This window comes from Capsicum annuum, chromosome 10 (genome assembly GCF_002878395.1).
Source record: "Capsicum annuum cultivar UCD-10X-F1 chromosome 10, UCD10Xv1.1, whole genome shotgun sequence".
Lineage (NCBI taxonomy): Eukaryota > Viridiplantae > Streptophyta > Magnoliopsida > Solanales > Solanaceae > Capsicum > Capsicum annuum.
This window is the reverse complement of record NC_061120.1, coordinates 101,034,837-101,050,994: the sequence shown is the minus strand read 5'-3', so window position 1 is coordinate 101,050,994 and position 16,158 is coordinate 101,034,837. Positions and strand designations below refer to the sequence as shown.

Sequence of the window (16,158 nt, the reverse complement as noted above, 5' to 3'; positions counted from 1 at the left end):
GCCCATATAGCCCGTGAGTACATGTTATGACGGTTGAGCTACACAATTCAGGCTAAAGATTTGAAACGCATGTTAAGCCTTGTTCCCTATCCCGCCATGTGATTATATATATATATATATGTTTATGCATTTGATTATGTGCATTGATTTTAAACGATTTTGAACTAATGATCATGTCGGCCCATATAGCCCGTGGGTATATGTTATGACGGTTGAGCTACACAATTCAGGCTAAAGATTTGAAACGCATGTTAAGCCTTGTTCCCTATCCCGACATGTGATTATATATATGTATATGTTTATGCATTTGATTATGTGCATTGGTTTTAAACGATTTTGAACTAATGATCATGTCATTATACTTCTACTCCTCCTACTTAGTGATTAGGATTCGAGATCAGCTCATGAGTTGACATTGAAGTGGTAAGCTTCCATACATCAGCAGTCTACATTTCATGTTTTGTTCTTTTATGTCTCAAACTGTTTAGACTTGTTTTTGCTATAGTCGGGGGCATGTCCCGACATTTTGTCGGTATTTAGTTTTGGTTCATTGTTTAGAAGGCTTTGTTTGGACTACTGTGGTTATTAGGCGGTGTTGGTCGATCGTTTGGCCGGTCGTCGGTGGTTGGTTATGGACATGCATTAAAATTTTCTTAAGCTATTACATGCTACCTTGTTATATGTTCGAAATTCATTCGACCTTGGAATGTGATGTGTTTGGTTTGGTTAGGTGCAGGGGGTGATCTCCGGTTTATGTGGGACTTGAGATACCCGTCACGGCCAGGCCATGGTTCGGATCGTGACATAGGGTCACAATGCAATTTTACAGACATGTTGAGCAAAGACTCAAAAACTATGAGTTCAACTATGTTACGTGATATGATATAAACATATGTATAGTTTGGGAGGATTGTTTAGAACCGAAAGGGTATGGGTTTAGATAAGACATGCCTCATAACTATGTTGCCACCATATGATTTAACCCAAGAGGTTTAAGTTTCAGATTCACATGTTCATGGTCCTATACCTTGGTAGGTTGGGGTAATTTTTCCAGTGTAGGTGTAAGACGCTGGGCATCATGAGCTCACATGGTGTTTGTTGGTTATAAGAAACTCCCCACATTTATAAACTTTATGATAATTACTATCTATATTCTCCTGAAATATTTTTATGTAGACTTTAGCTATCGTGATTTTCTCCTTATGTTTTCAGTTGTTTTAAGCTATTTTGTGACTTCCCAATAACTTCTGTTTCAGATCTTATCAGTTGTTTTAAGTTACTCTCTACATGTTTTCGTGATCAGTTATTTAGTATATGATATATATATATATATATATAAGTGTGTGTGTGTGTGCGCGCACGTGTGTATGACTTGCGTACCAATACATTCCATCGTATTGACACTTTTACGCTTTATCTTTACATGATATAGCTTCAAGTACTTGAGCTTAAGGTTTACTGGTAGACATTTGGTGGCACCTGACATTCCACAGCTTGGTGAGCTCTTCTATTAACCAGAGGAGTCCTAGAGTTGATTACAACTTTCTTCTTAGTTTATTTTGGACTTTTGTTTCAATAAAGGTTATGAGGCCTTGTCCCAGTTGACTCCTATAGTTAGTAATAAAGGCTTCACTAGACAACAGTTATGTAGTAGTTGATAGTTTTTCATTTGTTGTACAATTATGTCTTAATAAAGATTGTCTCTTTTAGATTTAGCCCATCACTAGTGTTTATGTTCCTCTTCAATTTTGTTCTTTATATTACTCTATAGGTATGTTATGCCAAGGGTCCTTTAGGACCACTATTGAGTAGTTAGTTATGGCTCATGACTAGGGTGTAGACTCGAATCGTGAAAAATTTAGAATTGTCCTTTTGACTCTCAAGGATAGACAGGTTTATGCAAAGTTTCCTAAATGTGAATTTAGTTGAATCTGTAGCTTTTCTTATGCATGTAGTTACTAGAGATGGTATTTTGGTTAGTTCCCAAAAGATTGAGGTTATTAAAAATTGGCCTAGACCCATATCCCCGTCAGACAGCAGTAGTTTCTTGGGTTTAGCCAATTACTATAAACGGTTCGTAGAGGGTTTTTCATCTATTGTTGCTCCATTGACTAACTTGACTCAAAAAAAGACAAAATTTCAGTGGTCCGATGCATATGAGAGAAGTTTTCGAGTGTTCAATGCTCGATTTGACTTTAGCTCTTGATTTGACTTTGCTAGAGGATACATACGATTTTATGGTTTATTGTAGTGCCACCTGGTTGGCCTTGGTTGTGTATTGATGCAGAATGGTAATGTTATTGCTTATGCTTCTAGACATCTTAAGACTCATGAGAAGAATTGTCCTATCCATGACCTCGATTTGGCAGTTTTTGTGTTTGCATTGAAGATTTGGCGTCATTATCTCTATGGTGTGCATGTTGATGTTTTCATAGATAATAAGACCCTGCAATTTGTTTCAGTTAGAAAGAGTTGGAACCTTCGGCAGTGAAAATGACTACAGCTTCTTAAGAATTGTAATATGAGTGTGAGTTACCACTCGGGGAAGGCAAATGTTGTTGCTGATGCTCCTCGTAGGTTGTCTACGGAAAGTGTTGCTCATGTAGAGGAAGGTAAGAAGGAGCTTGCGAAGGATATTCATAGACTTGCATGGTTGGGAGTTCGTCTTACGGATTCAGATGATGATGGTGGTGTGATGGTGCAAAATGGTTCCGAGTCTTCATTAGTGATTGGGGTTAACGAGAAGCAAGATAGAGATCTCATACTACTCCAGTTGACAGAAGCAGTTCCTAAGAAGAAAAATGTTGGTTTGATATTGGGGTAAAAGAGAAGCAAGATAGAGATCTCATACTGTTGACAGAAGTAATTTTTAAGAAGATGATGTTGGTTTTCTCCCAAGGGGGACATGGTGTTCTTCGGTATCAAGGCAGATTATGTGTTCCATACATTGATGGCTTGAGAGGGCAGATTGTGACTGAGGCACACAGTTCTAGATACTCCATTCATCCAGGTTCCATAAAGATGTACTGCAATTTGAGAGGGGTTTGTTGGTGGAATGCTATGAAGAAGGATATTGCAGATTTTGTGACAAAGTGTCCAAATTGTCAGCTAGTTAAGGTTAAGCATCAAAGGCCCGGTGTCTCATTTATCTCTCTCACACTAGACCAGACATAGCGTATTCAGTTAGCCTGGTGAGTCGGTTCATGCATGATCCCGAGATCCTCATATGCAAGCTGTCTTTCACATTTTGTGGTATCTGAAGTGAATTCATCTACAGGGAAAGGCCTTCCTTTCTCCTGACATGGTCACCTCCAAATAGAAGTCTTTATAGATGCGGATTGGGCTGGATCTCTAGATTATAGAAGATCTACATCCCGTTACAATTGTAGGAGGAAACCTGGTTACTTGGAGAAGCAAAAATGTGAAGTGCAGTTGCCAGATCAAGTGCAGAAGCAGAATATAGAGCTATTACCAGGGTGTTTGTGAACTTTTATGCTTACAAAAGCTACTATAGGAATTGAGATTGTCTGGAAAAAGGAAACTTGTATTGCGACAACAAGGCTGCAATTAGTACAGCTTAAAACTCAGTCCAGCCTGACCGAACAAAGCATGTTGTAACTGATAGACACCTCATCAAAGAAAATGTTACAAGAGGTATCTTGAACTTGGTCCATATGGAAGTGGAAAAGAAACTAGCTGATCTGCTCACCAAAGGCCCCAAGAGACGGACATTTTATAGACTGGTTTGCAAGTTGGGCATGTGCGACATCTTTGCACCAACTTGAGTGGGAGTGTTGATTGATACTGATTGCTTAGTTATAGGGGTAGAATGATTTTATATTGAATGTATTTGATTGATAAGTACACATTCTCAGTCTCATTGTATTTTGTGATAAGTCTTTTCTTACTTATTCTTAGGCTCATTGTATAAGTACATTTTCTTTGGTTGTATATTCATCAAGAAATATGAAGAGCATTTTTCTTCTTCTTGACATCTTCAATTCCAACCCAAATAGTTATATTGACTTGTACAAAGTGTCTAATGCTAAAACGGGGTTGGGGGGTGGGTGGGTTGGGGTGGAGTGGGGTATAAATCCTTAAAATTAAGGGTTGAGTTGTTGCACTTAATTCAAGTGAAGTTCTTATGCTTGTGATTTCCAGATCCATATGTTAATTGAAGTGCACCATCAACTTTCCCCTCTGGTCTGAATCTGATTATATATTTCTGATAGCACTCACACATTCAAAATTTTCTGGTACTAGATCCTTCTATGGAAGTAAAATCGGCTTTCAGAAAAAACTGTACAATAAGTAGCTATTTCAGCCACAGTTGGTGACCTCTTTTCATCACCATCCATTTTCTAGCCTACATCCTTTGGATTCTACTAATTTCCTTGTTAAAACTTTGACGAACCAGGGAGCTTTTGTTTGGAGCTGCAAGGCATTAATCTCTGAGGTAATGTGCAAATATCAGCTTCTTCATGGTACTTGGCATTATCTTTGTCATCTCTCAATTTGCTTGCTACTTCATGTAGGAGATCTCTTTCGTTTCTTCTGCATAGTGAAGAACAAAGAAAATAAAAGTATATTTTTTGTTTTCCTTGGATTTTTATTTCATTGAGTGAGATGAGAAGTTGAATGCATTATATTCCGTACTTGTTACCCGAACTAAAGAAAATATAATTTTCTCTAATTTTTCTTCATTTATCACTTTTTACTTCCCGCCCTTATTGTTCCTTTTCTATTCTATTTCATAATCCCAGATAAAGCATTGATACTACTTTATGTTAAGGATCTGCCTGCTGCTGCAAGATGTTTTATACCTTGTAAAAATTAAGATTGCAGTGTTAAGTTGTCCTTGTTATTTCTTTGAACCAAGAAACAATTGAGTCTAACTCTTAGCTCCACATTATGCTTGGGTCATAAGGTCACTTTTGTAGCATGTAGTATGATTTTCTACAGATTCGAAATTTTGTTTATCTATTTGTGGGGAGGTTTTGCCTTGTCAGATTCTAACATGGCCAGCATCAGTGCATGTTGTATAGCTAAGTCAACTTGGTCCATGGATCCACGCTAGGGCCATTTGATCATTTAATGAAATTTTGGAAACCTTTAGTGTGAAACCAGATCAGATATTGCTCCAAAACACAATCAGTATGCGGCACACTTCTCAAGCAAAACATCCTAGTTTTCAATATGCACCCTGATCTAACCTGGTTTCATTCGACTGTTATTTTTCCTTTACCAGTAATACTCTACATTACAAAAACTTACCATGTGCAGACCTATTTTTCCTTATCCATGTAATTTCCAGTAAAACAAACTTATTTCTTCTGTTCGGTGAAATGTAAGATAACATTGGCATGGCACCTGAGAGGCCAAGACAACTATAATTTGGATTAGAGGCTTAACATGATCAGTGCTGTTGACATTGGCACCTTATCCTACTTTGTTTAGTTAATAATGTCTAAAACCTGTATTCACTCCTTATATGAAGATTACGTGCTTGAGTGTTCTTCTATAGTGTTTGCACTAAATAGTAACAGCTGCTGCTATGAATAATCTGCTCCCTAATTCTTATGTAATTTGTCTGATCCTTTGAGAAAATGTAGATCAAAGCTTCACACAAGGAGGTTGAGAGAATGCTGTGGGAACATAGGTATATCACATAGCTTGAATTTTTTTCATTTATTGTGTAATCTGGAGATTTCCCACCTCCTTGGGTTAGAAAAGATTCATCTGAATGTATTTATGAAAGCTTGAAAGGGCTCACCTTTCCGATATTCTTCTTGACCTTTCAAGAAAAAATATTTAACTCAGTGGATCATTTGCAGTGTTATGTTCTTGTCTTTACCTTACAGTTGTTTTCCGTAAAGCATATAAAGTATCAGGCTTTCTTTAAAAGAGTGTTTAGTAATGATTTTTGAACTTGTATGAAGTTGTATCGAAGGCACTCCTTGTGATTAGCTTTACTCTAATTTATTCTAGTTGAGGTTTGAAGGGACATTGCGCAATCCTTCATCTTTCTTACAGCATGTAGGTAAGAGTCAATTAGTAATTGACCTGCTCGATCCCCTCGTCTTCAGCTAAGCTGGCGAGAACGCAAAATCTAGCATGTGGAGGGATTTTTTTTTTACAAGTTGATGAAGTCTATTATACTTTCTAGTCTGTTCTTGTTTCTCCTGATATGAAAAGAAAATGGTATGTTATGCTTGACGAACAAGTATATCCCAGAACCAATAACAGTATTCACCTCACAAACTGCTTGTAAGCTGAATCCTAACGGCAATTATCTCGTGACTTGTTTTCTCTATGTTTTATATTCTACTGAAGTGACATTTGTAGAAATTGTTGAAGGGAGAGTTTGACATCATACATTTTTTATGATTGTGTGTGCACAATGTATGGTGCTGCTTGTATTGTTGTTATTGCTCTTTTCCCCTCCCATGAAGTACTTGTCAATTCATTTGCATTGTGGACATTTCAATCTCATCAACTTTATATAACCATCCATTCAGGATGCTTCTTTCCTTTCCAGCTGTTGAATAAATTGGTGAAACTAGTAATGGGAGGCTATAGTATGACTAATGAATCCTAGTCATGTTGTCTTTATTTTGCACTTACATAATTTTATTGACATCTAATGCAATGCTAATAGTTTCGTTATGTATCGATTTTCTTCACAGATCTACTTCTATGCAAGGTAAATTGTTAAAGCACAACCTCAATGCAGAAGTTGTGGATGCTCTCAAGGGCCTCAGGGACCAGCTTTCTCAAAATGAGACGCACAGATGATAGTCTCAAAAGAGGCTATATCAGAGATGAAGCAAAATTTTAAGTCGATGGATGCAAAAGTTATAACTACTCTAACAACCCCGTGACAGTAAATTTGGATCAGTATTATGAATACATGTACTTCTAAAAAGTTTCAGCCATGTGGGCATCTTGGGCTGATGCTGCCATCAATATACATCCGCCTTTGAGTTATACCTTCTACCTTGTGCCGACATCAAGGAGATGCATACATTTTACGACCGTTCCCGGTTCTTGCTTTCCTTTTCCCCCTAATTCAACAGAAGTTTCAGGAAAAAGTGAACTTGTATTTACAAGTTATTGTGTCCATTTCTACGTTGTCCAACATTGTCTGCTTATGGGATTGGTATATAAGCTGGATCAGTTTATTGTTATAGCTGTGATACTGTGAAAGATAACGTCCCCATCACGTTGAGTGCACCTATTTCGTGCCCCAAATTATGCATTGCCTCGTTGATTCCCCTATAGTGAACTACTTGCATTATATATCTGCTAGACATATCAATTGGCTTCTTTTTGTGCAGCTCGTGTGTTGTACTCGATGTATTGGCTATATTCTGTTTATTGACAAGAGGCAAATCTGGACTTCTATGTTCCTACCTTTTCTCCCACGTCATTGAGAGAACACTGCAATCTTTCTCGTCACGGAGAATTATTATAATTTGAAGAATAAATATCACGTCGGACTATTTATGTAATACCAAGCTTTCCAAGAAGTATAAAGTCCAAGTGAACATCAATAAAAGTATTTAAATATAAGATGGCAAGGTGGTATTTGAGCTTAAAGGTTAAAATAACCAAATGTATGTGAGTGCTGAGTTAAAGTAAAAAGATTAAGATTTGAAAAATATAATAAAATAAGAGATATGCTTGCGTGACTTATTGCTGGTGTAGATCGACTGTGATATCTTGACTTGTTCCCTTATGAGCATTTTGCAATGCTTTTCGTATTCTCTCAGCAGATTCACTAGCAGAGACTCGATTGTATTTATCGGGTCCTATCACACTGATAAGAATCATCTCTGGTTTGTGATTCTTCTCAATCTTTTTTCGATCAACTTTAATATAATCTTTGAAAGTGTTTTGATAAATAAAAGAAAAGCTTATAAGAACTTAGTTTCTATTTAAAGTGATAAAATTAAGTCAAAAGTCAAAGTAGACTTTTAATTAAGCTAGTAGGTTATAAGTAGATGCATCACGTACTTAAGCTAAATGCATCGGCGCCCATCGGATGTTCATTGGACTGTCAGCAGGGAAGGTGAGAAGACAAGAGTGGAGTAGTGACCTTTCATTTTCTTTCCCTTTTTTCTGCTTGATATTTCCTTTCCTTTCACATTTTCTTTTGTTTTTAGATAGCAGATTTTATTGGTTTGAGCCACTTTTGGGACTTATATGATTTTGTACATGTTTTTATGTATAACAAATGGCCAATTTTGGCCTTTTGAAAAAAAAAAGAGGCTAAATGGACCAAGTTAAAAAACTAAGTAGGTGCACTACTTACTTTGAAATTTTGACCAGCTAAAGAACCAAGTAGGTTCACCACCTACTTGGATTTATCAACCAACTTAAAAAGGGTTGAGTAGGTGCATCAGCTACTTAGCCAATTATGGGTAGACATGAACAGGTGAGACTCGGGAGCCTTTATAGGATTCAAATTAGTTCATTTATCTTCATTGTTACTTGGAAAATTCAAATTTCTTAAGCTTTCTCCTCTCTCCTCCAAACAACAACCCTAATTTCCCGTTAGGGTCCTTGAATATCCCTCTTTTCTAGTAAAATGTTAGTAAGTATGTAATGCTTCTCCAAGTCATTTTCTATGTTTTCATGCTTTTTGCATTTAGAGCCTTTTCATTGTTGCCCCAAGTCATTTATGACTTGCTGGGACTAATAATTTAGTTATCGGAAAGTTCGTTTGATTTTAGAGATATTTCCCTCTTTTACAGCTTTTAAAGTTGGAAATATGGCCTTGGGCCAAAACTTTAGGTAAACAATCTTAGATTCCAATTTTGACGCTTCCGTTAGCTCGGAAATATCGATTTTACACTAGACAGATCCTTGGTCCATGTCCAAAAGCTTTCAAACTCATTTTGGGTTATTTAAATCGGACCTTTGGGTTTGGGACCCACTTTTTTCAAAATGACTTCAGCTTGGAGTTTTGATGGTTCTGCTAAGTATGAAATATCAAATTTCATAGGGTAGCATATCTCATCTGCGTTCACAGGATTTTGAGTGAATCTCGAGGGTGCATTTAGTGAATTTGCGACTTAGCAAAGTTACTAATGCATTAGCATCTTGTGCAAGCCCAAGTCCTTCATCGCTATTTTAGGATCTGTGGATCTTGGTCATTGCGATTGCGATGCTGGACTCACGACTGCGATGAAGGAGGGCTGTAGGATTGGACCATCTTGTTCATCGTGACCGTATGGCTTGCTACCACAATCATGATGGTCCGCGATCCTGACAGTGGACCTCCTGATAGTTATGAGGAAACCCCTGGCACTATATAAATATTTTCCTATATTTTTGGCTTAAAGTTTAAGTTCAAAAACACAATTAGAGGTATTGAAAGCTTGGAAAATAGTGTGGGAATTATCAAAGCTAGAACTGAGCTGGGGACGTCATTATGATTATTCCCTTATTATTTTTGATAAATTCTCTGATTTATTCTTGTGTTTCTCATTTATTTTGGGACTATTCCAGGTTTGGATTACGCTCATTTTTAGGGGCAAATGATCCTTGAGTTAAGAAGGACGCTATGATGGTTTTAATTTTATAATTCCACAAGCGGATTCCACGGGAGAATTTTTTTTTGATTTCTGACTCGGAGCATATTTTTACAATATGGGTATTAGTGTTCTTTTTTTGATATGTAGAACATTATTTTGATACCGTGGCAACGATCGAAAGGTTGCTCGCATGGGAAATGCCCAGTGTAGAGGTTCTCATATGCTTTTCGTGACGTTCAGGTAGGCTAGGCTAGGCTTACCTTCTCCTAGACTTTGATTTATTAAAGTATTAGTGTCATACTGTGCTAGCCGTGGGTGGGTTCCTCTGGCTCTGATTCCCATTTAGTGTATTTCTATTTATTTTAGTTGGTTAGCGGACTTCTTGGGTAGATTTCGACCTAATTTTCCCTTATATTGGTCTATGATTTTTCTTTAGGACTAGAATATATCATTTAGTGCCTTGAGATAGGATTAAGAAGCCTTAGCTTAGGTTCGGGTAGGTGCTTGCCTTAGGATGGATTTTTGGGACTTGTAATGGGCCCTATCGTCTCTTTTTATGATATGATACCCAGAATAGCTCCCTTTTGACCTAAATAGTCGATTAACCACCTCTTTAGATTATATTACTTGGACTTTGGGTTTACTTAGTCATTATAATAAGCTTAGTTAGCTTCGTTACCTGGTTAGACTTCTATTTAACCTTTAATCGTGTTTCCTAATATAATAATTATTTGACCATTAACCGTGTTTCCTAACGTAATAATTGGAACCCCTCTTTTTAAAAGAATTTGGTTGCCTAAAATTAAAACTTAGGATTAAATGAACTTGGGATAGACTATAACTCTGGGATATTACTACATTTAGCTTACTTGGTAGTTCTGATTTGAGTCCGGCACCTTGGACATTTTAATGATTACCAGGTTTGATTCGAGTTTGATATTTTTCATATGGTTATTATTAATTATTTTCAGTTCGAGTCGACATTTATTATAATGACATTATTTATCAATTTTGATTTGAGTCTGGCATGTATTATCTTTACTATTACTGATCTGGAGTTAGGCATTAAAGAGGAATCAGGAAGGTTTGTGGTCATGTAGGGAATAAGATTATAAGGTACGCATCTCACACACTGGGCTTGCTTTACCATATTTATCATTATATTCTATTCTTACTATAGTATTACTCTTTCTTTGTACTTACCGTACTTATAGAGACTCGATCGAGTTTTATTTCTTCTTGTGTGTGCCTTCTAGGCTTATGGACCCCAGCTAGGTTGTAGTTAAAATTTTACTTCCATATTGGAATGATTTGTCTTTAGTTAATCACTTAGCCTATATTTTCATTCTCACCCCGTTAATTCTTATTTTAGGTTAATTTCCTTTACTTTACCTATACTTTTGCTATAATTTAGCTAGGTCGCGCTATGATGCTTACTGCGCCCATGGTTTTGGTACTCATAATACCTTTTACATCCGAGTATGAGCCACCACTATTTACGATATTCTCAAGTTGTGCTGTTGTTCGGAGATTGGATGAGCTTTTGGAGCCTGGAGCTTATCCTTCTCTTTCTGCTTTTTGGATGGTCTTACTTCGTATATTCTAAGATTACGATGTAGATTTTGATACTGTCTAGTAGGGCTGGACATATTTTGGTTTAAACCCAAAAAACTAAAAAATCAAATCGAAATAAATTTTGGTTTGATTTTTAGTTTTTTGGATCGGTTTCGGTTTTCAAATTTTGAAATTCGATTATACGGTTCGGTTTTTATTTTTTCAAAAAAATAATTTGGATAAATTGATTAACTGAAATTCTATAAATAATAAATAATATATATATATATATTTTATTATATATAATATATTTAATATATGATAAACAATATGATATAAATATATAATAACAAGTTAGCAACCCTAAATCCCTAATAACTAATAAGTACATGCTGCATACAACACTACTAATAACATCATACATCACTCATCAATCTAGTTGACCACTGTGTACAACGATCGAACCATAGACCGCCCGCCGGCGACTAGTCGACCAGACATGAGACAACCATTATGGGTTGCAGCCTGCAGTGCCGATGCCGACTCCGACTGTGGTCTTTTCGGAAGCAACCAATCTAATCTGTTTGTTGACGACAACCGGCGAGTCAACAACCATTCTAATCAGTCATCTAGGTCAATTTTCAGTGTTGTCAATTATACCACTTTTTTGACTATTTGTTCTGGCGATCAGTCAGCAGCTAACAACCTTCAAAATATATCTAATTTGGTAATTTTTGAAAATTTTCATTTAAATTAATAGTTTAAGAGACTGAGAACTAATAAATAAATTAATTTACTTTCACAGATTGGAAGTAGGGTAAGTGAAGGTGGAGCGTCAAATGAAAATATTTCAATTTCATATCCAAATAAAGTTGAAACTACTCCAAATAAAGTTCAAACTGCGGTTGAAGCTGAACCTTCAAAAAAAGGAAGGCCATGGAACCTAGGGAAAGATGTTGGCAGTGGTTTGACAAGATCGTTGATGAAAAAACAGGAGCTAATAAAGCAAAATGTAAGTATTGTCGAAAACGTTATGTTGTTACTTCAAGTGCTAGTGGTATTTCGTCAATGAATAATCACATTCTAAGATTATGTCCTTATCATCCTAATATTGGTAAAGACAGCCAAACAGAATTAGCTTTTCTACCATCTTCTGCGGATGAAAAAAAAAGAGTGATGGGTACTTGGATATTTGATCAAGGAAAAAGTAGGAAAACTTTAGCTCAAATGATAGTTGTTGATGAGTTGCCATTTAGTTTTGTTGAAAAAGAAGGTTTAAAAATTTCATGAAAGTCACAGCCTCATACTTTCATATTCCTTCTTGTAACCTTGACAAGAGATTGTTATCAGTTCTACAATGAAGAGAAACAAGTTTTGAAAAAGGTTTTCAAAAAAACACGTCCAAAAGTTTGTCTTACGACAGATACTTGTATATACAAAATATTAATTACATGTGTCTAATAGCTCACTTTATAAATACAAATTGGAAATTGCATAAAAGAGTGATAAATTTTTGTCCAATTTCTAGTTATAAAGGTGTTGATATGGCTGCTTCCATTACTAATTGTTTGCTTGAATGGGGTTTGGATACTGTGTTTAGTATTACAGTTGATAATGCTAGTTCCAATGATGTTACAGTGATAGAAATGTTTAAGCAATTAAGTAATTGTGGAACTAACCTAATGGAGGGTCAACATCTTCATGTGCGGTGTATGACACATATTCTTAATCTTATTGTGCAAGATGGGCTAAAGGAAATTGATAATCCTGTCAAGAAAGTGAAATAAGCTATGAAGTATGTTAAACAATCTGCCATGAGATTTTAAAAGTTCAAAGAATATTGTGAATCTCAATTGATAACTTGTAAGAAATCTTTATGTTTAGATGTTCCTACTCGATGGAACTCTACATACTTGATGCTTGAAATAACAAAACATTTTGAGCTTGCATTTGAAAGATATAGTTTCTATGATAATGGTTTTTTGGATTATCTTCGTACCTCTCCTCGAGAAGATGGAACTAATGCAGGCGCATTTATAAGTAAGGACTGGGAAAATATGAGGACAATGTTAAAATATGATCTTACTTTGAAAGTTTTTGGTTTAGAATATGTTATTAACAGTGTGCACTTTGTGGAAATTACTGAGCTTGATTAGATTTTGAAAGAGATGATAGAAAATAAAGATTCTAATTTGAAAAAATGGCAACAAATATGAAGGAAAAGTTCAGAAAGTATTGGGGTGATTCAGAGAAAATGAACAAAAGGATCTTTATTTCATCTGTGTTGAATCCCTGAAACAAACTTGAATATGTTCCCTTTTCAATTGCGGACATGTTTGGAAAACAAACTGGGGATAAGTTGTCCGATTCAGTGGAGGTATATATGCAAGCCTTGTTTGAGCATTATGTTAAGAAATAAAAAGACTCCATCTTTATCTGTTTCTTCTTATTCTGGGAACTCTTCATTTGTAAGTGGTTATGGAAACTTTCAAAGAAGAGAATTAATGAGAACAAAACAATGATCTAAGAAGCATAAAGAAATTAGTGGAGGTTCCAACAGTAAATCTGAGTTGGAAAACTATCTTGCTGAAGAGATTGAGCCAGATTCGAAGAAATTTGATATATTAGGTTGGTGGAAAGTTAATGAGCCAAGATTTCCCATTCTCGCTGAGATGGCTCGTGATGTGTTAGCCATTCCCATTTTCAGTGTCGTATCTGAATGTTCATTTAGCACGGGAGGTCGTGTTATTGATCCCTTTAGGAGTTCATTAACTCCTAAACTAGTGAAATCTCTTATTTGTCTTCAAGATTGGCTTAGACGCGAACCTATTCCAATTAATATCGAGAAAGATTTAGAGTATCTTGAGCAACTTGAAGTTGGTAAGAATTTTATGATTTTGTATTCATTATATTAAAAATAATTTCTTATTTATATTGCATATCAACTAACAAATGTCTTATATTTTTTTTCAGAAATGGCTTATAGTGAAATTAAGTCTAGCATTGTTGATGTGTCGTTGTTAATAAGCAAATGTGAATTGCGGGTAAGTGTGTTTTTGGGTTCTTTTTGTACTTCTATTTCTACTAGTTTCTTGATTTGAAAATTTTCTACGTATAAAATTTCTTTACTAGTGGTTTACGTGAGAAATGTTGGAATGAAATCACGAGATATAAGATAACTGAAGATCTGGAAACCTTGGTTATTATGAAATAACTTTTCTAGGGTTGAGCTTAATGGTTGAAAGCATTAATAGTTGAGTTTTTCCAAACATTTGGATTTAGGATACCCCACAAACCCAACATTAGGACGTCCGCTGCCAAGTTGTCATCAACATGAGAAACTGACCTATTCCTAGTCCAAATTATATCCTCTGCTGCAGCTGTAGATGGGTCAATAGCTCTTCCCTACCAAATATTTTGTATCAGCCAGTAGCTTGTTGGTATTTGTGATTTCTGAAGTACTGAAAGCAGCAGAGGCAGCTTTATCTGACCAGACCAAAAAAAGAATTCCTTGCTTGTGAAAGTATTCAACTCATTTCTTTCTACATATAAAGCAAGTACAGTTAAAAAAAATAAAAGGAATCTGATAGGAAACAACAACTATATTATCAGCATACTGATCTGATAAAAATAGGTAAAAGAACTGGTTTGTTCACAATAAGCATTATTTTTTTGTTTTGGTCTACTTCTAGTTCGTAAGCCTGCAATTTGATGGTTTTAACTTCAATATTCTGTGAGAACAACATACTTATTGATATTATCTTATGTTGTTGATACTTATCTTCACTTTTAATTTCTTGGTCCCCCAGCTAACTTCAATAGTCCATGAGAACAATATTTTATATACTATGTAATTGTATTTACACTAGTTTAAGGGAAACATTACTGATAGTGTTATTTGTTTTAAAGGTTAAATATAAAATAATTACTTCATATTAAAGCTGCAATTTATTTTCTTTGACTATAGATAATTGTTAAACATTTTAGGGATGCAATTTATTTTCTTGGACTGTAGATAATTGTTGTGGCTTTTTTGTGAGCAGTCAGGCTGTGGCCGGTGGCTGTTTTGGTGGACTGTGGTTGCTGTTTTATGGACTGATGGTGGTGGCTTTTTTTGAAGTTTTATGGACTGTTGTGCACTTGTGTTGTTTTATGGACTATTTTAGTGACTACTTAAATGTTTTATGGAATGTTTTGGTGACTTTAGACTGTTTATGAAGAAACAATGTGTGGCAGTTCTTTCATGGACTGTTTTTATGACTTTATTGTTGTTTTGTGGACCATTTATGCAAACATATGCATAATAAAGTTATATATTATGTTAAACTTATGGTTATATCATTTAGTTTCATTCATGTTGAGTTATCTATAGTTATTTATATCTGAGAATGAAAAATAGGTTTGAAAAAAATTATTTTTTTTACAAACATTAATTTTAAATATTCAGTCATAAAAAAGAGAGGTTCACTACTTTAATCTTCAAAATCGAAATAAAAATCCGAAATACCGAACCAAATTTGTAGAAACTGAATCGAATCGAATCAAATTTATTTCGGCTTGGTTACAGTTGTCATTTTTGTTAGTTCGAAAATTGAAAAATCAAACCGATAGTAAACTATTAAAACGAACAAACTGAATGCCCAGCTCTACTGTCAAGTACTTATTTTGTTAAATTGGCTCTTTTACTAACCTTTCCAGGCCTTGGGGAATCCTTTTGGTATTTGCCCTTTCCCCCCCTTATACAGTAACGCGTACGCGCACACACCGATATATATATATATATATATATATATATACATATGTATTTTTATTGCTTCTTTTTATTCTCGTTACTTATTATTAGAGTTGAATATATATTTCCTTATCTTCCATATGTTAGTCCATTACTTGTTGTTTTGGGCTATAGTTTGACTTACCTACTGGTGGGTTACTGTAGGTGCCATCATGACCTGCGAAATTAATCATGATAGTTTGGTATAAGAGCCTAGGTTCACCATATTATTGGTATATGATAGAGTGTCTAATAGAGTCCCATGGATCGGTACGATGATGTCCATATCCTATC

General features: G+C 35.4%; 2 protein-coding genes across 13 annotated transcripts in view; both read left to right on the top strand.

The window, feature by feature from the left end:
• The window catches only part of LOC107878985, a 60,177-nt gene extending 52,990 nt beyond the window's left edge, over nucleotides 1-7,187 (top strand). For 3 of the 7 annotated variants that reach the window (XM_016726137.2, XM_016726124.2, XM_016726154.2), the window contains 3 exons: nucleotides 4,418-4,456; nucleotides 5,613-5,659; nucleotides 6,687-7,187. In XM_016726137.2, coding sequence (XP_016581623.2) covers nucleotides 4,418-4,456; nucleotides 5,613-5,659; nucleotides 6,687-6,795 — 195 coding nt within the window. In that variant the 3' untranslated portion in view covers nucleotides 6,796-7,187. Of the gene's footprint in view, nucleotides 1-2,462; nucleotides 3,995-4,417; nucleotides 4,457-5,612; nucleotides 5,660-6,686 lie in introns of those variants that run through there. The other 4 variants (XM_016726168.2, XM_016726149.2, XM_016726147.2 and 1 more) reach the window with 2 other exon arrangements.
• Nucleotides 7,188-8,100: 913 nt separating this feature from the next.
• On the top strand, nucleotides 8,101-15,419 carry LOC107878929. 6 transcript variants are annotated; one of them, XR_007045824.1, is made up of 4 exons: nucleotides 8,101-8,437; nucleotides 11,899-12,105; nucleotides 14,067-14,137; nucleotides 15,137-15,419. XR_007045824.1 is itself a non-coding variant. In XM_047398084.1 (4 exons), the coding sequence occupies exons 2-4, from the start codon at nucleotides 13,766-13,768 to the stop codon at nucleotides 15,209-15,211; spliced, it is 354 nt and encodes a 117-aa protein (XP_047254040.1). In that variant the 5' UTR covers nucleotides 8,445-8,596; nucleotides 11,899-13,765; the 3' UTR covers nucleotides 15,212-15,419. The 6 variants fall into 6 exon arrangements, 2 of the variants coding, with proteins under 2 accessions (XP_047254040.1, XP_016581599.2); XM_047398084.1 differs by lacking the exon at nucleotides 8,101-8,437 and adding an exon at nucleotides 8,445-8,596 and having other exon boundaries at nucleotides 11,899-13,973; XR_007045823.1 differs by lacking the exon at nucleotides 8,101-8,437 and adding an exon at nucleotides 8,450-8,596.
• The last annotated feature ends 739 nt before the right edge of the window (nucleotides 15,420-16,158 follow it).

Coding starts and splice junctions, on each gene's coding strand:
- LOC107878929 (XM_016726113.2), top strand. CDS start 11,593: ATGAGACAACCATTATGGGTTGCAGCCTGCAGTGCCGATGCCGACTCC. Junction 11,821..11,898: donor TTCAAAATATATCTAATTTG/GTAATTTTTGAA, acceptor TTACTTTCACAG/ATTGGAAGTAGGGTAAGTGA. Junction 12,106..14,066: donor AGGAGCTAATAAAGCAAAAT/GTAAGTATTGTC, acceptor ATTTTTTTTCAG/AAATGGCTTATAGTGAAATT.